We start from the raw sequence: 21,223 nt of genomic DNA, 5'->3' as shown, positions 1-21,223 counted from the left end.
CCTTAACTGAAGAACTTTCTAAAACTTGAATATTGTGATGTAATACCTTCTAAAAACTTGTGGATATATGTGTATGATTTTTATTTTGTTGGTTTTTGGTTTTTTTCAGGAGCTAAGCCTGAGGAAAAAAGGACTTGAATGTTTGGTTTCTATTCTAAAATGTATGGTAGAATGGAGCAAAGACCTTTATGTGAACCCTAATCATCAGGCTAGCTTGGGTAAGATAGTTATGGAGAGCCTTCCTATTTTGTTAGCAAGTTTCTCCCTGTGTTTATTGAGTGTTTAGAAGCTATTCAGAAGTGTGGGTGCTAGGTTTTTCCATAATGATTGGTTTATACAAATGAAGTGTTTAACAAACAATTTTTGATGATGTTGCAGTAACCAACTCACCAAGTCTGTGGCTCAAATAACCAGGTTCTGTTTAAGAGTTTTCCATAGGTTATTGTCAACACTATAAAGGCTGGCTTATGTAGAACAAGATGTGACAAATCTTGCAGTTACCAAGTTTAAGTTTAAGAATTTCCCCATAGCTGCTGCTGCTTTCTGCCTTTTGTTGGATTATTTTAGGATTACCTCGATACAACATCTTCACGTAGGGTAGACTGCCAAAATGTATGTGATAAAATAAAATTATTCATTCAATTTTCTACTATAAAGTGTTAGAAGTAAAAGCTTTTAGTAACTTAAGTCTCTCCCTGTTTATAAATAGGTTCATATAAACCATCTGAACAGGAAATGGCTGAAGGTAAGTGCCTTGAGAGTGGAGGGAGACGGAGTAGTGTCAGTTCCTTGGACTCCACCGTGTCATCAGGAGTTGGAAGTGTTGGTACCCAGACTGCTATCCCAGATGATCCTGAGCAATTTGAAGTCATCAAGCAACAAAAGGAAATAATTGAACATGGGATAGAACTGTAAGCCCAATATTACAGGAAATGAAATGTTCACTAGTAAAAAAACTGTTTCTTACAGTCATAAACAGTCAAACCTGTGGGGGTACTCTACAAATTGATTTTAATGCTAAAGACTCTTGCCTGCTGTTATCAAAAGCTAATGCTGAAGGCTGTTGTAGTTAAAAAGAATTAAGTAAAATTTTGGGTGGAGTGTGGTTTCACAGTTTTCCTTTGTGCTGATTTCAGTCCCATAAGAGAGGAAAGTGTTTACATAGTGGAGAGAAACTGCTGTGAGCAGGCAGGCTTAATGTTTCCTTACAAGTCTTAAACCATTTACTGTCTTTTACTGAAATAGATTAAAGAACTGAAACGTTGTCCATATATGCTTTACTTCTTTTTCATTCATTTGAAGGTCTTTGTGAATGATATAAAAAGGTCTTGAACTGCAACATTTGTAGCATTTCATGAAAATTATCTGATTTGTAATATATCAAAAGGGTCAGTTTTTAAGTGAGCTTTCTAGTAGTAACTTCTAAACTCATCAGTAACTGAATATACCTTGAGATGTAGCCTATGGTGTGATACAGTTATTATATTTGTTGCACATTGTTTGACTTTTTTCTAACTAGGAAAAAAAACCTAGAACTACAGCACAAATCTGTAGTTTAGAAGGGCTCCGTAAAACTAAAATTTTATATGCTGTAGTATTTTACAATTATATGTCTCAGTTTTCCCATGTTCCTGTCTGAACAGGTTTAATAAAAAACCAAAGAGAGGAATACAGTATCTACAGGAGCAGGGAATGCTTGGCACTACAGCAGAGGACATTGCACAATTTTTGCAACAGGAAGAACGCCTCTGTTCTGTAAGACTACATGCAGCATTAGATAATTAATGTTCTTGCCCCAGTCATCATCTCCCTTGTCTTCTGATGTCTGAATGCAGTCTGTTTCTAATTCATATCTCATTTATAGTTAAAGTACCCTTAATGAAGCTACCTAAATACCAATGCTACTTTCTCTTTCCTTGCTATCCCAGGCTTTTTAGTAAAGTATCTGTGTTTGCAATAAGGTGCTGAAGGGATTCCCCATAATTGGGAATATGCATTTTCTCTGTATCTGTGTTAGTGGTACCTTGCCAGCAAAGGAGCATCTTGTACTGCAGTGCAAAGCATTTTCTACTGCATATGAAACTGGGCACAGTACAGCTTTCCTTGGCTCTCCAGTAATGCCTTGTGGAGTGAGGGAAGCAAGAATATGCAGACAAAAGGAATTTAAGGACATTGGTTTCTTGCCATCCCTCTAGCAGTTGCCCTGCCTGCTCAGTGGAGCATATCAGTCTTACAAAACTGACAGCTGTGTAATTCTTGTGCTACAAACTTTTTTGCAAAGCTGGCAGTTGGATTACACAATAATAACTGTCTCTTGTGTTTTTAGACTCAGGTAGGGGAGTTTCTTGGGGAAAGCAACAAGTTCAACAAGGAAGTGATGTATGCCTATGTAGACCAGCTTGATTTCTGTGGAAAGGACTTTGTCTCTGCTCTACGTATATTTCTGGAAGGTTTTCGTCTGCCAGGTGAAGCCCAGAAGATTGACAGATTAATGGAAAAATTTGCTGCTAGATATATTGAGTGCAACCAACGGTAATTCAAAGTCTTTGTATTGGATAAATGCCTGGAGAATGGCTGGATTGTTTGTGTACCTTGGGGACAAAGTGCAATTCACACTCACACTGAGCTGGGAACTTCTTGAAGCTTGTGTGAGGAGCTTGTTGTTGCTGAACTCTTCAGTAGCTGGGCAGAATGGCAACTTTAGACAGAAAGTATGCTGATGCTGGCATTTTATTAAATCCCAAATACTTGCTAGAAAGAATTATTGGAGGAGGGAAGCCCTAAGTATGTTATGTTTGTGTTTTAGCTGCTCTGGTTCCCATTCCTTAGCCCCATCATTGAGTTGTTTTTGTATAATTATTTATGAAACACTGAGAGTAAGACGTAGGCTGTTCTTTAGCTTTTGTAGAATTAGCCAAAGAAGGATATGTATGATCTTTTGGGTATATACTTGAAAATTCCAGTAACCACTGGTTTTCAATATTGTGAAGGTGATGCTTTTATATATTTTTCCTTTTTATTTCCATTTTAAAACTCCTGGGACCTCATGCATTTCTAAAGACTAATTTTAGGCTCTCCTGGCTCTTCAGTTGAATGCATAACACTTCTGGTTATTTTTCTTGCTTGCAGAAATAGAGCTAATGTATTGAAGAATTTGGGCTCTAAAATCATGTTTTGTTTTTTTCCTCCCACAGGCAAACTCTGTTTGCTAGTGCTGACACTGCCTATGTTTTGGCATACTCTATCATAATGCTGACTACAGACTTGCACAGTCCACAGGTAGAAATTTAAAAAAAACAACCTTGTAGAAGTTCAAATTTGTTAAGAACTCACGTTAAAATCTGTTATCCAACTTCCATTCTTTTTTACAGGTAAAAAATAAAATGACAAAGGAGCAATACATTAAAATGAATCGAGGAATCAATGACAGTAAAGACCTGCCAGTAGAGTATTTATCTACAATCTATGAAGAAATAGAAGGAAAGAAAATTGCAATGAAAGAGACAAAAGAATATGCAATTACAACCAAGTGTAGTAAACCAAGTAAGGAGAAACTAGAAGCTGGAAAGGCCAAAGTGCTCTTGCTGAACTCTTGCAATAACTTTCAGGATGACATGGTGGATTTCAGACCCCTTTTGAAAACATCTTTGTGCAATACATAAATTACATTTAGAATGGCTATTATAGATATTTGGAATGGAACTGGCTTAGTTATTACTTATTATTAATATTACTTAGTAAGTTATTACTTAATACTGCTACTTCTGTGATGGAATCATAGCTTTTTTAATGCATCTGGCACCATTGCAGAAAGGCACTCAAAACTAGACCTGAGTGTGTTTTGTTTGTTTGTTGTCACAGAAATGTGAGAGGAAAATAGTAGAATAACTGAAGGCTATTTTGAGCATGGCAGCCTATGAAGCTGAAAATGACTGGTAGACTATGCCTCTCTGGTGTCCAGTGATTAGATCCTAACATGGGGCATATAATAAAGGGCTAAATTAGTTACTCTATATAGATTAAAGTCTTAAATTGGGGTGTGGGTTTGAGTGCTTGAGTTTCTTGCTTGCAGCCTGTGACAGCCTCCTGAATTCTAGCATTCTGGAAGATTTTTATTTTTAGATTTCATTTGCAATATCTTTAACATTTCATGATGTGCAATGCAAAGACAGATTATGCTCTTATAAAAAAGAAAACAATGCAACTTTGTGGTGTTCTCTTTAGATGTAGCTAGTGAGAAGCAGAGGAGGTTGTTGTACAACTTGGAGATGGAACAAATGGCTAAAACAGCTAAAGCCCTCATGGAGGCAGTAAGCCATGCAAAGGCTCCTTTTACCAGTGCCACTCATCTGGATCATGTCAGACCCATGTTCAAAGTGAGTGTGGGGTTCTCTTTGTATCTTCATTGCCAGAAGTTTTAAGCATGGGGAAAAAAAGTGAAAAATTACTCTGAGGAGTTAGGAAATGCAACAGGTGGACTCTTGGGATGTATTTGGTTTCAGTTGCCTGGTGTTTTAGGCTAAAATCGTAACAGACTTATAAACTTAGTTTCTTTCTCTCCTCAGCTTGTATGGACTCCACTGCTGGCAGCTTACAGTGTTGGCTTACAGAACTGTGATGACACAGAGGTTGCATCCCTTTGTTTGGAAGGAATACGCTGTGCAATTAGAATAGCCTGCATCTTTGGAATGCAGGTCAGTATAAAACTCAGCATGGGGTTTGCTAAAGGTAGGGTGGGCTGGGGGAGACAGGTGATGATTTATAAACTTATACACAGGAAACCAAGGGTCTCATCTACTTCCTCAGTGTTAAAATATTACTGTCTTGTTTTAGTTTAAATGCTTGATACCATCAAGGTTTTCTTAAATGCTGCTTTCTTTTGATTGCTGAGTCTTCTATTAAGAGCATTTGCAAAAAGGCATCCTACCCTTTTTCAGACAAAAAAGTGCTCTAATAATGACTACTACACATATAAGGAAAATGGTGTAGGCATGCTGGGCAAGTAGCTTTCTCTAGCTTTTCAAGGACTTCATTATGAGGGTTGTTTCTCTGTCTTACAGCTCGAACGAGATGCTTATGTACAGGCTCTTGCTCGTTTTTCCTTGTTGACTGCAAGTTCCAGTATTACAGAAATGAAACAGAAGAACATAGATACCATTAAGACACTCATTACAGTTGCTCACACAGATGGCAACTACCTTGGGAACTCTTGGCATGAGGTAAACTTTGACTAGCTTAAATAGTGCAACTGCATTGTCCCTTTGAAAACTTGCAGGATTTTGTTCTACTTTCAGTCTGTGTGTTCTACTTTTCAGTCTGTCTACTTTCAGCAACTGTGTTTAGTTCCCATTGTACATCAGAACACTTTAAAATGTGGATGAAATGCTTAATTTTGTTAGTGGAGTTTCTTATACATACTTCTGTGTGTGTATATCAAATGATGCACTGCAGTTTTTTGACAGACCTCTGTAAAGACTGTATGAACAGCATTGTAAGTTTTGTGGTTGATTTTGATTTAGCATTAAAACAGTATTAAATATCTGATTTGATGTCAAGGAATTCTTCACAGTAGCTATTGTATTCTTGTTCACATAAGCAAAAATATTCTAGCTCACAGGTCCAGACTTGTCTGTGTAGTGTTTGGTAACATTTACACGATGATGACTTGAAAAATTAAGATTCAAATGATTTGGTGGGGGATAGATAAGGATTGGCTATTGAGATCATATGTATTTTCTTAGAGTGTATTATCCAGGAGCCTTTTAATCAGCTCTAAAACAGTACTGCTGCTAACAGGGGCATTCCTGATGCATTCTGTTCTCTGGCACTAGTCTTTGCTACCTGATAGTATGAGCCAAAAGGTACTCAAGCTGATAAATTACTTGGACCTGGCTTACAGCATACCCTCACAAGTGCTTGTACAAGCCCAAGGGGTGTTGCAGTGGAGAAGAAGGAAGAGCTAGTCTGTTCTGTGTTGATGACAAGGCACAATTTTGGCATTTTAACTGCCTACATTGGAAAATCATTACTCAGTGGGTTCCAGCAATAATTCTGTGTTTTCATCTTATTGGGACTATGAACTCTCTTAGAAGATCGACTCACGTTTATTTGTGGTTTTGGAAGCTGATGCTATGATAAGTAATAAAAAGGTTTCCTCTAGTAGTTATAGACTCAAGTTAGATTTTTGGGTCCTATTAATTTTTTGTGTTTGTATGGGCAATATTCATGGCATCTGGTGATCTTGTATGAATCAGTCAACTTGATTTCCTGTTGTACCAGTAATGTTTCAGCTACATCAGAACTGTTACCATTGTCAGTTGTTTTAAAGGTTAGAGAACCTGGAAAGGTTATAAATATAAATATATGTTAGGAGTAAAATATTATAGTGTCAAAACACAATATTTCAACATTTTTTGTTTTAGATCTTGAAATGTATTAGCCAGCTGGAACTAGCACAGCTTATAGGAACTGGAGTGAAAACTCGGTATTTATCTGGCTCTGGACGTGAAAGGGAAGGAAGCATTAAGGGCTACAGCTCTGGAGGGGAAGAGTTTATGGGCCTGGGATTAGGTAAGGTTAATAATCTTGGACTTCACAAAGATGGACATGTAAATAAAGTATGATGAAAGCTTAATGATATAGATATTCCAATATATTGATTTGCTTCCAGAGGAAGCTATATTAGTTTAATGAAACTGAGAAAAATAGAACCATACATTTCACGATGTATTCATAATTAGCAAATCTGTACTAACTTTGTAATTGGATTAAGCTATTTAACAAAGCTTCTCAAGGTTTATTTCTTTGAAGATCTTGTTGTCAAAACTGTTCTACCATGCTTAATAAGTTATATGTTCTTCCTTTTCATGCTCTTGTTTTTTTAATAGTAAAAGCATAAGATGTTTCCCTTCAGGAATTGATGGGTGTTTCATTGGTTGATAATTGGTTTTCCAAAGTTTCTTATCTCTGCATGTCTAGCTTGCTGTTCCATTTTTTATTGTTCCTACAGCATGTGCAAGAAACAAATCTTAGATTTTAAGCTAAAAATTAGAGGGAGAAGGCAAGTTGCCTTCATCTTTGAAAGACTGTCGAAGAAACCTTTTAATTTGGAAATACTCTGGAGTTTATGCTGTACACAGTGATGATGCTGAATATTACAGAACTATGCCCAGCATTTACTACTTGTATCTGACTTAAAGTTCATATTTAAAAATAATTTATCATTTTCAATCTTATTAGCAACATTACATCATCTTAAATTAATAAACAGGATGGTCAAAACACAATGCCTGAAGGCAAAAAAGCCGTAACTCTTACTGGATGTTTACTTTCATAATATCTGGCACAGACCTGGCAAAGGCATAATCTGCACCATATAAATTACAAGATAATTGGAAGCAGTAGTTCCTTTTCTTTTTCTTCTTGTATATAGTTGGGGTTAATATGAGGTTACAGTTTCATGATGCAAAATACTGGGATTTAATGACTTTTATTGCAGGTAACCTTGTTGGCAGTGCAGCTGATAAACGACATATGGCAAGCATTCAAGAGTCTGTGGGAGAGACCAGCTCACAGAGTGTAGTGGTGGCAGTAGACAGGTACTGAGAGTATAATTTCTTTCTGGGGGAAATCTGACTTGAAATTACTAGCCATACTCACTTTATTTACAGCCTCTGACACGGGATTTTGTTCTTAAAGCATGCTTCTTATGACAAGGGTATTTAGATGCTTTCTCTGGAACCAATAAATGTGTTGAGTTTTTTTAAAGACTATCATTAAATAGCAGTATAATTCATGCAGTGAAAAGGGGCATGGTGTTTATGCATGTGTTTTCATGCTTTTTCTTTGGAAAAAGCCAGTGAAGATGAGAGTTAAGTTGGCATTACAGTCTTGATACTTGCTTAGAGCACTAAGATGCAGCTGACTTTTGTGGATGCACAGCTCAAACTGCAACTTATTTATTTATTCCATAGGATATTTACAGGATCAACTAGGCTGGATGGAAATGCAATAGGTACGTATGGTGGCCATCTGGTGGGTTAGAGGAACTCTTACCATGTAACATCCTGAACTTTCCACTGCTGCCTTTTACTGTTCAGTTGACTTTGTCCGATGGCTGTGTGCGGTTTCCATGGACGAGCTGGCAGCCCCGCACCACCCCCGCATGTTCAGCCTCCAGAAAATCGTGGAGATATCCTACTACAACATGAATCGCATCAGGCTGCAGTGGTCAAGGATTTGGCATGTGATTGGAGATCACTTTAATAAGGTATTTTTAAAAGTCAAGTTACAGAACATGCACAAATAGCAGGACTTCTTTAATCAGATTTTTTCGTCCGTGTTTTTAGTCGTGTAGGTTGTGATGTTTAAAAAGTGTTTCCAATAAAGGTGCTGAAAGGAAGCACCTATTTAAAAATATCAAGTGTATAAACAGAAATGGAAATGTTTATGGGAATATTTAATCATTTCATTATTATCTCTTTGATCAAATGTCAGGTTTTCCTCTAAAATAAATATAAATGATCCTGAAACAACAAAATTGTTTTTCTTAGGAAACCGGGATATGTTTGAGTGGGCTTTTTTAACCTAAGATTTTTTTATTATTTTGATGTCTAGCTGACTGTTATAGTTCTGTGCTTGCTGCATACAAACTCTAATGACTGAGGCCCTTTCCAAAAGTAATCCCTTGTTTTCTAAATAATTGAAAACTAGAATGTGCTAGCAATTTTTAATGGACTTACATGTAACTTGAGTATTGAATCTGTTACTCATATAAGCAACACTTCAGCTGCTAAGTGTTTAAAAATACTATTTTCTTCCAGGTTGGATGTAACCCTAATGAAGATGTTGCCATCTTTGCAGTGGACTCATTAAGGCAGCTGTCAATGAAATTTCTTGAGAAGGGAGAGTTAGCCAACTTCCGCTTCCAGAAAGATTTCCTAAGGCCTTTTGAGCATATTATGAAGAAAAACAGGTGTGGTGCACTGCATTTTTTGTGTTAGCTTGCTTTAATCTTAAGCATGTTACTTGGTGTACTTTAGATTGTTGTGTACATAGAAGTAGCACAGTTACTTTGTGCCCTGGTAAAATTGTGCCATTCATGAAAGTCTTACTTGACTTTTTTTCTATTTTTTTTTTTTTTTTAAGGTCTCCAACTATTCGGGACATGGTAATTCGCTGTATTGCTCAGATGGTGAACTCTCAAGCTGCTAATATTCGTTCAGGCTGGAAGAATATCTTTGCAGTCTTTCATCAGGCAGCATCAGACCATGATGGGAATATTGTAGAGCTGGCCTTTCAAACTACAGCACACATAGTTAGTAAGTAATGTTTGACAAATATGAGTACCCAAATCAGATTAGCTGCTGTGATTCTTGTTTAAGAGGCCTATCTGAATAAGACTTCTGTATTTCCAGGTAAATAAACACATCTTGCAGCCAAACTGTTTAAACTCTGCACCTAGATCTTATCTGTAGTCTTGTGATTGCTATGGACAGGAAAAACTAGGTACAGATATCCTGCTATAGAACTCATCAAGTCTGGAATAGATTCAATAAGTTTGTATGTTGCCCCATCTGTCACAAGAAGTTGTTTCAGATTAACAAATGCACTTCATGAACATCTGTGCTGATTCAGTATCTTATGATGGGCATTATGAAGCTTGTGACTCTGATATGAGACTGCTGGCAGAGCTGAGTTCATACAGCTTACCTGCTCTGAAAGTGTCTTTGGGCAATGTACCACTGCCACTTTCAACAGAAGATGACCAGCTCAGACATTTTTGTAATGGATCCTAAGTCTTGATCACAGCTTTCTTAAATGTCCTGAAACTGTTCTCTTCCCATTAAGTAGCATGGAGAAAAAGAGCTATGGACAATATTAATAAATGCAAACAGTATCAAAACCTTTTTTGTTAACTTGCACAGTACTTGGAAGTTGTAGTATGCTTAACAGATTGTACAGAATATGAATTAATTCAAGTTTGGGTAATTTAAGTAAGTTTAGGTAACTTCATTTGCAGCAAGGAAGCTAACATCAAGCTTTACTCCTATTATATCAAAGTATTTTAAGAACTTTGGGTTGCATATGCTATGGAAGGAACCATGTAAGAAGCTGTGAAATAATTTTGGTGGTGAGTTGGGATAGGGGAACCATACTCAATCTATAAGATCTGATCCTCTCATGTTTGTCCATTTGGTAGTGGGCTGACATCTGTAGCTCAGTGCCTGTTTATCTGTGCATTTCAGTATCAGTACATTTTTAAGTGGTTTTTTTGTTTTGTTCTTTACAGCAAATATTTTTCAACAGCACTTTCCAGCAGCAATTGATTCATTTCAGGATGCAGTAAAATGTCTTTCTGAATTTGCCTGTAATGTGGCATTTCCAGACACCAGCATGGAAGCTATCAGACTTATTCGGTATTGTGCAAAATATGTTTCAGAAAGACCACAGGTATTTTCATTTTTACCCTTGTGAATTCTTAGACTGTCTTCTACTGGTCACTGAGACTAATCTTGTAACTAAGAGCTTTCAGGTTCAGACTTAAGTCTCCCAGCAGTGAATGTTTGTATTAAAAGCTTATGCAGAATTAGAAGTATTATTAGGGTATTATTTAAGCAGTCTACCAGGACTAATTAAGAAAACTTAAGTCTGATTAGTGCAAATTGGAAATAACTGAATTAATTAGCCCATTTTTTCTGTGGTGTTAGGATGTAAACAATACTCCTTGTTCTGCCACTCCATTTATGTCTAGTTAAATTTGTTACAAATGTGCAAATATTTCTACATTAGTCTATTGTGTGAATACTTTATATAATAATCACTTTGTTGAAAAGAGCCTGGAGTTGGTAAGCAGTTGTTTGTTCCCGTTGCAAGATGGACCTGCTGTGTCCAGTATGCCAGAAAACTGTAGAACAGTTTTATACCAAACCTGGATTTCCTTATTACCTATATTTATATCATTGTTGCCTGTCAGAACTTAAGTAAAATGGATTTAAATATTTTTTTCATATCTTCCAATGTTTTCACAGATAGTTATGATAGTTATGTCTTAGAGTTATATTTTACAGGTACTTATATTTTACAGGATTTGAGTGTTACGGTAGAATCTAAACCTGTCAGATTTAGAGGTTTTTTTGTGTGATTAATTTTTTAAAAATATATTTTTCCCTGCCCACCTCCAAGGTGTTAAGGGAATACACAAGTGATGACATGAATGTTGCTCCTGGGGACAGAGTGTGGGTCAGAGGATGGTTTCCCATTTTATTTGAACTTTCTTGTATCATCAACCGTTGCAAACTGGATGTTCGAACAAGGTAATAAAGCTTTTTAAATTATCATTCAGTTAGTGAAGAGATCACAGGTATGCATTTTAATGTCCTTTCCTATGTTTGTGTTTGTTTACAGAGGCTTAACAGTGATGTTTGAAATAATGAAGAGTTATGGCCATACCTTTGAAAAGCACTGGTGGCAAGATCTGTTCAGAATTGTGTTTCGGATTTTTGATAATATGAAACTCCCTGAGCAGCAAACAGAGGTAAAAACAAAAAGCAAGCTAAGGTTAGAGCTGCTTTCTTGAGAACTCAAATGATCAAGGCAGCAGTTTGTATAGTTTGTCTTGTCAGTGTATTTCTATGCCCCAGAAGTGATAATGTTGTTTTATTATTATGTTGTATTCTGTGCTTTGTATGGAACTTATAGCAACCAGTAACCTCTCTGTCTGTTCTGTCTGAGTGTTCTCAAGGAGAATATTCACACTTTGTTGTGAAAACATGTAGTTTTCTGAGCAGTATTCATATAAATGCTTCTGATAAGACATCTGCAGTAGCCAGACTTTTTTAGTTTTATCTAAATTCTGCTCCTCCTCAGAGGCCATGTCCTTTGTTGAACAAGTGCTGTCATCACAGAAGAAACTGCATACAAACACAGACTTTTCATTTTTTCTCATAGAAATCTGAATGGATGACCACTACATGCAACCATGCACTTTATGCAATCTGTGATGTATTTACACAGTTTTATGAAGCTTTAAATGAGATCCTTCTTCCTGACATACTTGCACAGTTACACTGGTGTGTAAAACAAGGTAGCTTATTTACTTGTATCTTTTGATGTATTTTTTAAATTCTCATTACTTAAAAAGGGCAAAGCTAACTGAATTTTGGAAGAATGATTCTATCATAATTAGGACAATATGAAATAGATGAATGCAGAATCTTAAATATTCTAGCATCATTCTGTTTAATCAGTGAGGCACGTTGTCATTGTGTTAATAATGTGTTCATGGTGCTATTGTAGCAAAGCAACAGCTTTTAAAGAATTGTACTAATATTCTGCCAACAGCTTTTCTCTATTTGACTGCATGGTTAAATTACATCATTTATTTATGCTTATGTATGCATTCTGAGGATTTCTGGTTTTGTTTTGATTTCTTTTCATTTTTCTTCCTCCCCCTTCCTCTCCCACCTTCTCTCATGCATCTAGTACTTCTAGCTAAGACTTTCTAAAGAATGTGTTTTCTTTCAGGCTCCAATTCTTATGCCTGAAATCCTGCATATTGCTAGCATGGAGTATGAGAAGGAAATCCTAAGTTTCTAATTGTTCCTTTTCCTTCCTTTGTCTCACTGTACCATTTCCTTTTGCTTCTCTCTTGTCCTTTATCCTTCCCTGTTTGTATTTCAGTCTCATGAATTCTATTTCTAAACACTGTTTTCTTATTCAGTAGATTTTTAAGCTTGATATTATTGTAATACAGTTCATAAGTAGACTTTGGCTAAGTTACTGTGCATTTCACAATATTGTTAAAAATGCTTAATGGAGCTGAAGTACAGAATGCTTATTTTTTCATTGATATTGTAGAAGCTGATGAGTATGAAACATTTATTTCACAGATAATGAGCAGTTGGCTCGATCAGGTACAAACTGCCTAGAAAACCTGGTAATACTAAATGGACAGAAATTCAGCCCTGAAGTCTGGGGCCAGACATGCAATTGTATGCTAGAAATCTTCAAAACTACTATTCCTCATGTGTAAGTTCATAAACTTAATTCTTACACTAATACCTAATTCCAGAGCTATTATGTTTACCTATTTAATTTTTTTTTAACTTTGTGAAGCTTGCTGACATGGAGGCCTGCAGGGATGGATGAAGATTTAGCTGAAAAACACCTGGTAAGAGTTAATTCAGTGCAGCAAACTAACTGTGATTTGTGTTAGTCTGGTTTCCAAAATATTTTATTGTAATGAATACAACTGGAAAAAAGTACTGGAATTGACATGGGCTTGTCTTTGTTGTCATTTGAAAATAATGGATGCAGGATACCTTTGAATGTAAAATTAGTGAAGAAATCTAAAAACTGATAGCTGGTTGGTAGTTATTATATTGGACTGCTAGAATTATTCTGCATTCTCTTCTAGGATATAGACCTAGATCACCAGTCTTTAAGCAGCATGGATAAAAATGCTTCAGAAAGAGGACTAAGTCAATTTTCTAATCCAACAGATGAAAGCTGGAAAGGTGGTCCATATACAAGTAAGGAAAACATGCAAGTTTAATGAATTTTATAGCCAGTTTTACTCCAGTTCTGTAGTTTTGTAGAGAAAGTTTTGGGGAACTAAAACTTGGGGTCTTTTTTTACAGCTTGTGTTCAAGCCTTCCAGAGAAATTTTCTCTTTATAAGATAATCACAGCATCACTAAATATCAAAATACTAATGCTAATGTAGTCTTTTGATAGCCTGTTCTAAGTGTATCATAAGGAAGTGTATCATAAATTTGCTTCTGAAACTTCTTTTACTCCATTTCATTAGACCAGAAACTATTTGCTGGCCTCCTTATTAAGTGTGTGGTACAGCTGGAGTTGATACAGACCATTGATAACATAGTGTTCTATCCAGCAACAAGCAAGAAGGAAGATGCTGAACACATGGCTGCAGCTCAGGTACCACCAGACTTACTGATGAACTTGGTGTGTCAGTGAAGTACAAAGATGAACCAATGCTTTAAAGTGTGTTTACAAAATAAAGTATATAATCTCTTCCTTTTTTTAACTTTCTGCACTACTGAATGTGTATAAGCAAATAATCTTCAGGAATATTTTTTATTTTGGGCAGAGCATTCTTTTCTCTTGTTTACATTATGTAGAGTCTCTTCATTTAGCCACAGTTAAGGCTTTGCTCAGTCTCTAGGTGTTTACACAGGAGGAGATACAGCAGTTGAACTTTAGCAAGGTGGATGGTCAAGATTTAACTCACTGTCTGCCTCAGAGAGTCCTTGTCCCTGAAAATTGTGATTCTGAATAGTAATGCAAGGTAGCTCTTTCTTGGCTGTGTCAACAAAGACCTAACTTAGAAGTTTGGGCCAGTTCATTCAGGGAGTGTTTTGCAGGTGGTATAGATAAACTATTCATTTTCATTTTAATGCTTTTCAGAATGCAGCTTCTGGAAGAGAGAAAATATTCTTTATATTATATTGCTATGACTTTTTCATACCTTGATAGGGACATTTTTCCCTTGTATTTTTTTTCTTATTAATGATTAGCATAGAACATAACTTCTCTCTTTAAAATATCATACTGAAAAAATGCAACTCTGATATTTGACAGGAACATTCTGCTGTATTATATTGGACTGATGTTTCACTGATACCTAAAAATGGACTCTGGATTTAGTGATATATGGTCTGTGAAGTATCGAAGTCTCTTTAGCTACATAAAAACAATGTTATTGACACTGTTCTCTCCTTTCTCCCTCCCTCCCCTCAACCCACTTTAGAGAGATGCACTGGATGCAGATATCCACATTGACACAGAAGATCAAGGAATGTATAAATATATGTCTTCACATCATCTCTTTAAGTTACTAGATTGTCTACAAGAATCTCATTCATTTTCAAAAGCCTTTAACTCAAATTATGAACAGCGAACTGTGTTATGGAGAGCAGGTAAGGCTTTTATTTTTAGTTTGATAAAAATACTGAGCTCCACTCAAAGCCTTACCTTTAGAACTATCAGTGTATACCACTGCAATAATCTCTCCAGTGTTGTGTGCTTTTATTCCTTGTCTCCTTCCTCTGTTTTTTTTTTTTATTCAAGCAGAGCTACACAGTTGGTACTACATTGTATTGGTGGTATTGTATGAAGTAACTTTTTATAAAGATACTGGGTCTTGGTATCAGGGAGGAGCAGATACTATCTGGGCAAGAAATCATTACTGTTTGCCTAGTGTAGGTGGTGTTGATAAACTTTACCTCTTGGCTAGTAGCTAAGAATGTGAATGTTCTCTCTCTCCCTATGTGTAACTGATCTCTAGGGTTCAAGGGTAAATCAAAACCCAATCTCTTAAAACAAGAGACCAGCAGCTTGGCTTGTTGCTTGAGAATACTCTTCCGAATGTACGTGGATGAAAGCCGCCGGGACTCCTGGGATGCCATACAACAGAGACTGCTTAGGTGAGAGTAGCAGCCTGGCTCTGCTGCCTGCTGTTTTCAGACATGTTGCATCCCTGGGTAACAAATGTTCTATTTTAAGTTGCTGAGCAGAGTATACAAAGTATCTGAAGATAGATGACCAGTCTTTATGAAAGGTTTATTCATCAATAAGGAGGCAGTCAACTCGGAATAAATGAAGTGCCTCTGCCTGATTTAAGTTTTCTTTACAAAAGTTGTGGTGTATGAATGCTTTCACATCTGAGTACATAATGATATTCAGAGGTATAGCAGGATACAGTAATACAGAGTGCAGTATAAGCTGCTCTATATGTGGAACTTGGGGAAATACAGAAGATCATGCTAAATGAATATAAAAAAGTATTGAGGTCCCCTTTATTTGAGAAGTGAGTTGTGGGTATGTGAAAGTTCAGAGTACTAATCTCTACACAAGTATAAAAAACTTATAAACTTGTCATTGGCACTAATGCAGTGGATTTCAGTAGCATTCTGATTTATCAGTATCTATGGATTTATTAATCTTCTAGTGTGTAAAAGGGGAGGTTCCATTTTTAATTAAAATGGCACCCCCAGAAAAGCCATAGTAACTGTGGTACAGTTTATACCTTTTATTGACAGTCTACAGCAAGGGCCAAAAATGTATTAATGCAGTGTAGTAATCCCTCTAATCCATGATGCTGAGCTCTGCAGATAGTTATTAAAGCCATCTAGTTTGGGAGAGAGAACTCTTCTATGTTGCTGCTGCCTAAGTTGTCCCAGTGTTAGAATTAGGAAATAATGTTTAGAGGTTAAAGGCAACAACACTTCTAATTACAGAAAGTTTATAAGGAAAGTCAGTGAAAACTATTTCAGTTCAGTTATGTCTAACAACAACTGCAAAGAGAAAAATATCAAAACAAATTTATGTAACTGAAGTTTTTGCATGTCATTGAAATTTCATCTGACTTGAAAAAAAAAGAACATTATGAGAGGATAAACTACACGTTATAGAAACTTTTTGTATATTTTCCTTATGGTTTGTCTGAACTATGTCATCTCCTCAGTGTATGCAGTGAGGCCCTGGCATATTTTATTACTGTGAACTCAGAAAGCCACAGAGAAGCTTGGACCAACCTGCTGCTGTTGCTTTTAACAAAAACACTAAAAATCAGTGATGAGAAGGTAAGAACAGGCTGGAAGCAATCTCTGTTTGCATTCAAGCTTTTTTTTTTTTTCATTTCTGCTTCTGTTAAATCCAGCCTTTATTATCATCCATATTGCAAGGTGTCTAGTTCACTTGTTCACATAGAGCATATCCTCCTTGAAATACAGCAGCTCTTTGTCTGTGGTTTTTGCAAGCATTCCCCATTGTAACAGTCAGACTGCATCCAAGAAATTCACATTTGTATAGAAATATTGATAGAATTTCTGTGGAGCTTTTATATAAAATCACACTGTGCAATAAAGGATGGGCTTGTGCTTCTGGGCAGGTGTTTGTACAAATAGTCCCTGATACCTACCTCCAGTCAGAGAAATCCCTGAGTCACAGTACAGTCTGACTCTATTTTAGCCAAGTAAAGCCAAATGCATGCTTTGTGTGGTTTCCTGGAGGCATCTGCTAAGGCTGCTGCAAAAAAGTTGAGATTGGGCTTGATGGCCCTTTGGCTGTCCAGGGGGCCCTTTGATTGGGTGAGACCTTGTGTTTCAACAAGCTGCTGTACCCATGAATGTGGAAAATCTCTGCACTTTCCTATAGCAATAGAGAATAACATGCTCTTCTCATGTCTTCTTTGATAGTTCAGGGCACATGCTTCAACATATTATCCATACTTGTGTGAAATCATGCAGTTTGACCTGATTCCTGAGCTTCGAGCTGTGCTACGGAAGTTCTTCTTGCGTATAGGTGTTGTGTTCAAAATCTGCATAACAGAGGAGCAGATAAGGACAACTGGGATGAACTTTCCCTCGTGATATCCCTGGGCAGGGTTGGAAACTTCTATTTGTACATACAGCAATGTTCCAGAGATGGGTTAAAGGGGATGGTGATAAAATGGGACCCTGGTGTATCGAGGGAGCGGCACGGTTACTCTTACCACACTGGCATTTGTGGAAGAGGGAAAAAAAAATCCTGTTCTGTCCATCTAACAAAACTATCAGCAGTTTTGTTTAAATTATTGCTTACAGAGTTAATACAGTAGATGTAAAGTCTCTTTGTTTCAATGCTAGTCATCCTTATGATCAAGTTTGTCTCTTCTAGTCTTTTATCAGTTGTTCAGTCTTGCATCCCAGCTAAATCTGATAAATCAGCTGGGTTCTTCAGTAGAAATTATGCCCCTTGGAAACACTGAATATAGTTGTATAGCCTTGTGATGGTAGCACATGTGTTCATAATAAAATATACTGCAGTGGCTGATGATGGCCTAAGATCATTCTGGGTTTTTCTTGTGTGTACATGACTGGATCAGGCAGCGTGTTAGGGTTTTTGAAGTGAACAGCACATAGGATATCTGGGGAAAGGGTTTTTTCTTGTTCAGCTAATTCATTTTTAAAACCTTTTTTTAATATCAGTGCTTCCTCTTCTGAAACTTATTTTTGGTTTTATGGAAGATTTTGCATCAGGAGCACACTATAGCATTTACTCTATTTAGCCTGGTAGTCTTGAGTTAAAGGCATTAAAAAAAAAAAAAAGAAAAATTCTATAACTTTTACACTTTCCATTTATTTTCATACATTGCCAGATCATGGACGGAGCATATACAGTAATATGAAAAACAAGGTTCAGAACAAATAAAACCACCTTTTTTACCCTATTTAGTAAAAATTGTGTCTGTTTAGCAAAGTCTTGTCCTTAATACATAGCAGGTTCTGTCTCTTTTTTACTGCAGACCTGCAACTTGAATTGTCTTTTTGTGCAGATTGCTTGTTCCTGTTGTGGTCTAAAAGAACACTGAATTCCCATGGAACTGCTTGAGCAAAATTAAATTAATTCATGTACTGTAAGAGTTAGCAATACATTTCTAAGCTTGGAAAGTATTTGTGAGTCAAGTGTGACTTAACACTGCAGCTTTGCTTGCCCTAGAGATTTTCTTTCTTTGAAATACATCAGTTTTTCTGAGAACTGTTTCCATGATAGAGTACCACATGACCATTGCAGTATTGCAGGACTGAGGTCTGTCCTTTGAACTAATTTTAATTTCAAGTTTTAAGCCTTCATTAAACTGGAAGAAAGTGGCAGGACAGCGAGGTTCCACTTCCTAAAATAATGTCAACAAGTGTTGTATTAACTAACATGTTATCCATATTAGCCAAATGTAAAATATAACAGTATTTTAAAAAACCAAAAACAACCAAACAAAAAAATGTACACAATGTACTTGAATTAGTATTAAGTGTTTAACCTGTTTTGAGTTTCCTAGTAGGGTGGCAAGGTTGTATTGGGATATTCCACCCTCAGATGTTTGGATTCTGGATTTGTGAGGTTTTCTTCTCGTTGTTTTATTATTTTTATTTTGTGAGCTATTTCCAAAGGGTTCATATGGTGCTCTGCAGTTAACAGTCTTGCTCTAATAAGCATTGTTTGAGAATGGTTTTGCAGTCAATAGTTGTGGTAAGGCTTTCACATTTTTATCTTTAATTTTTACCAAAGAAAAATAAATGGTGGTTGTGGCAGGAACTTTTAAATACCCATTAGATTAAGCCTTTACACTAAAATTTAGTAGAAGGGTCTATTTTACAATAAGAACAGACTGAAAAGTAAACAATGCTGCATTTGAAATACCCTTTTGTGTTGCATTTAGTACAGATGCTCATTCCCTGGTAATGTCACTTCATAAATTACAGTAAAAATTATTTATTTTAGTTCTGCTTCTATCTGTAAGAACAGGTTATCCCTTTTCTTCTGTCTCTAGATAATTCTAAAAAAAAATATTTGACACTTTATTGTTCAGATTTTTGAATGTGTCACTGCCTCATTGAATGTATACCCTCATCTCCTATCAAAAACTTGTTCAAGTAGCATGCTTTTTCTGTAATTTTGTTTCAAAAGCCTTATAGCTCCTGTCTTGAAATAAGTCTCTTATTTTTTAGATCCTAATTTGATTTACAGTTGCATTGTGGGCTTTCTTTACACTTATCACTGCATATAGAATAAGGGCCTTTAATCAACCCTTCCCTTCAGCCTTAGTCCTGAGACTGTTCCTTTACTTCAGTAGAGCTTTTATTGTATTTATACCATTTATAAACTGCTGAAATTAGGTATGTGACATCAAAACATCCCAGACTCTGTAGTGTATGAAGGAGAAGGGGGACTGGAATGCAGTTGGATTATAATAGCCTTAATCCTGTCAATCATTGGGAATTGATTGTTAAAGCAATAAGAATGGTTTGTTAAGCAGGATCCATGACTCAGTTGTATTCACATCACCTGTTTGGTTTCCTTTGTACAGTCAGAAAGCTGATAACCCACAGACATCTTAATGAAGTTAAAAGCACTGAGCCAAAACTCCTGCAGTAGTCACTGCTGGTTCTGATCTTGTCCTGACTTTGCTGACAGAGGCTTCACCTCCCTGTTTTGGTTTATTGGTTTTAGTGGAACTGTGAGTGAGACAAGGTCTGTGTCAGCACATCCTGGTAGGGATCAAGACATCTGTGCAATACATGGAGTAATAAAAAATAACCTCTTAGACTTTTAAAGTAGTGTTATGCAACAAATTAACCTGATTTACCTGCAATGGTATAAATATGGAGACTGCATGGTATTTGCTATTCTTATTTTGGAATCCTCTAAGAAATCGGTTGGCAGGGGCAGATGCTAATGAAGAAAACCTTAAAGTCCCTTTCATCTTGATTCTGTTGTGTCTTACAGTACAATAAAATAGTATTTTTACAGAGGTTTTTCATGTCTGGGCTCTTGCTTTCCAAATTGTAAACAGAACAATCTAAATGCACGTCCACTTACACAAGCAAACACCTCCCCGACTTTAGCTCAGTCTTACTGTTAAGAATGAGAAAGATTAAAAATAGTAACTTTTAGTCTGAAGTAGAACTAAGCTTTTCCTGTCAGAAGTACAGTTCCCTTTAATATGTATATCATTTGTTGAGCACCTTTAATGTTATTTCTGTGTAAAAATGTATGTTTTCACATATTTAAAATGCCTAAGTTTTTTTAAGATCTCCATATTAAGTGCATTTAATATCAGTAATTTAAAGAAGAGCATTCCTTGCCCAATGGATGTATACATTTTTGAGAATACCAAAATTATATGAAAACCTATGTAAAGTTTTCTACATGAAAATACTATGTACAATACTGTTATAATAGTTAATCAAGTGGTAAATCAATAAAGTTTTAAGAAGTGGTGTTTGTTGTGTCATGGAGTTTATGAGGCGGCTTTTAACGGGAGAATTTCTCACTGATGGTAATTATGGGGCTTTCACGGGGAAGGGTTTGTGGTATTATTAACAGATGGTGGTAAACACACCCCTCGCTGCCTTTCTCAGCCCTTGGACCCCCTCTTTTCCTCACCAGGCCCCTCCAGCGTTCTCCTGCCTTTCGAACTCCCTCACTTTCTGCCCTCCTGAGCCCCGCGGCCCACACCCGCCCCCAGCCCCGTTCCTCCGAGCGCCGGGCCGCCTCCTCGTACCCCGGACCCGGCTGCCGCCCGCTGTGTTCCTCGGGAGCCGCTCACTCTCTCCCCGCGGGCAGCCGGGGCCGCGCTCCCCGAACCCCCCCGGCCTAGCCCGAGGCCGCCGAGCCCCGTTCCGGAGCTACGAGAGGCGCCGCGGGGCCTTGTGGGAAGA

General features: G+C 36.8%; 1 protein-coding gene across 1 annotated transcript in view; it reads left to right on the top strand.

Moving 5' to 3' along the window:
• ARFGEF2 (ARF guanine nucleotide exchange factor 2) overlaps positions 1-20,782 on the top strand; it is a 34,474-nt gene extending 13,692 nt beyond the window's left edge. Inside the window, exons 13-39 of the mRNA XM_071760086.1 lie at positions 110-218; positions 710-911; positions 1,644-1,755; positions 2,327-2,532; positions 3,195-3,279; positions 3,372-3,543; positions 4,225-4,376; positions 4,566-4,694; positions 5,061-5,219; positions 6,423-6,570; positions 7,499-7,598; positions 7,974-8,014; positions 8,100-8,269; positions 8,823-8,974; positions 9,148-9,320; positions 10,292-10,452; positions 11,185-11,315; positions 11,407-11,536; positions 11,950-12,085; positions 12,891-13,029; positions 13,117-13,171; positions 13,418-13,532; positions 13,810-13,940; positions 14,773-14,941; positions 15,310-15,448; positions 16,489-16,606; positions 17,222-20,782. Coding sequence (XP_071616187.1) covers positions 110-218; positions 710-911; positions 1,644-1,755; positions 2,327-2,532; positions 3,195-3,279; positions 3,372-3,543; positions 4,225-4,376; positions 4,566-4,694; positions 5,061-5,219; positions 6,423-6,570; positions 7,499-7,598; positions 7,974-8,014; positions 8,100-8,269; positions 8,823-8,974; positions 9,148-9,320; positions 10,292-10,452; positions 11,185-11,315; positions 11,407-11,536; positions 11,950-12,085; positions 12,891-13,029; positions 13,117-13,171; positions 13,418-13,532; positions 13,810-13,940; positions 14,773-14,941; positions 15,310-15,448; positions 16,489-16,606; positions 17,222-17,395 — 3,708 coding nt within the window. The 3' untranslated portion in view covers positions 17,396-20,782. The remainder of the gene's footprint in view (positions 1-109; positions 219-709; positions 912-1,643; positions 1,756-2,326; positions 2,533-3,194; positions 3,280-3,371; positions 3,544-4,224; positions 4,377-4,565; positions 4,695-5,060; positions 5,220-6,422; positions 6,571-7,498; positions 7,599-7,973; positions 8,015-8,099; positions 8,270-8,822; positions 8,975-9,147; positions 9,321-10,291; positions 10,453-11,184; positions 11,316-11,406; positions 11,537-11,949; positions 12,086-12,890; positions 13,030-13,116; positions 13,172-13,417; positions 13,533-13,809; positions 13,941-14,772; positions 14,942-15,309; positions 15,449-16,488; positions 16,607-17,221) is intronic.
• The last annotated feature ends 441 nt before the right edge of the window (positions 20,783-21,223 follow it).

The sequence above is a fragment of the Heliangelus exortis genome, chromosome 16, assembly GCF_036169615.1.
Source record: "Heliangelus exortis chromosome 16, bHelExo1.hap1, whole genome shotgun sequence".
NCBI classification, from domain to species: domain Eukaryota; kingdom Metazoa; phylum Chordata; class Aves; order Apodiformes; family Trochilidae; genus Heliangelus; species Heliangelus exortis.
This window is presented reverse-complemented; position numbering and strand designations above follow the sequence as displayed.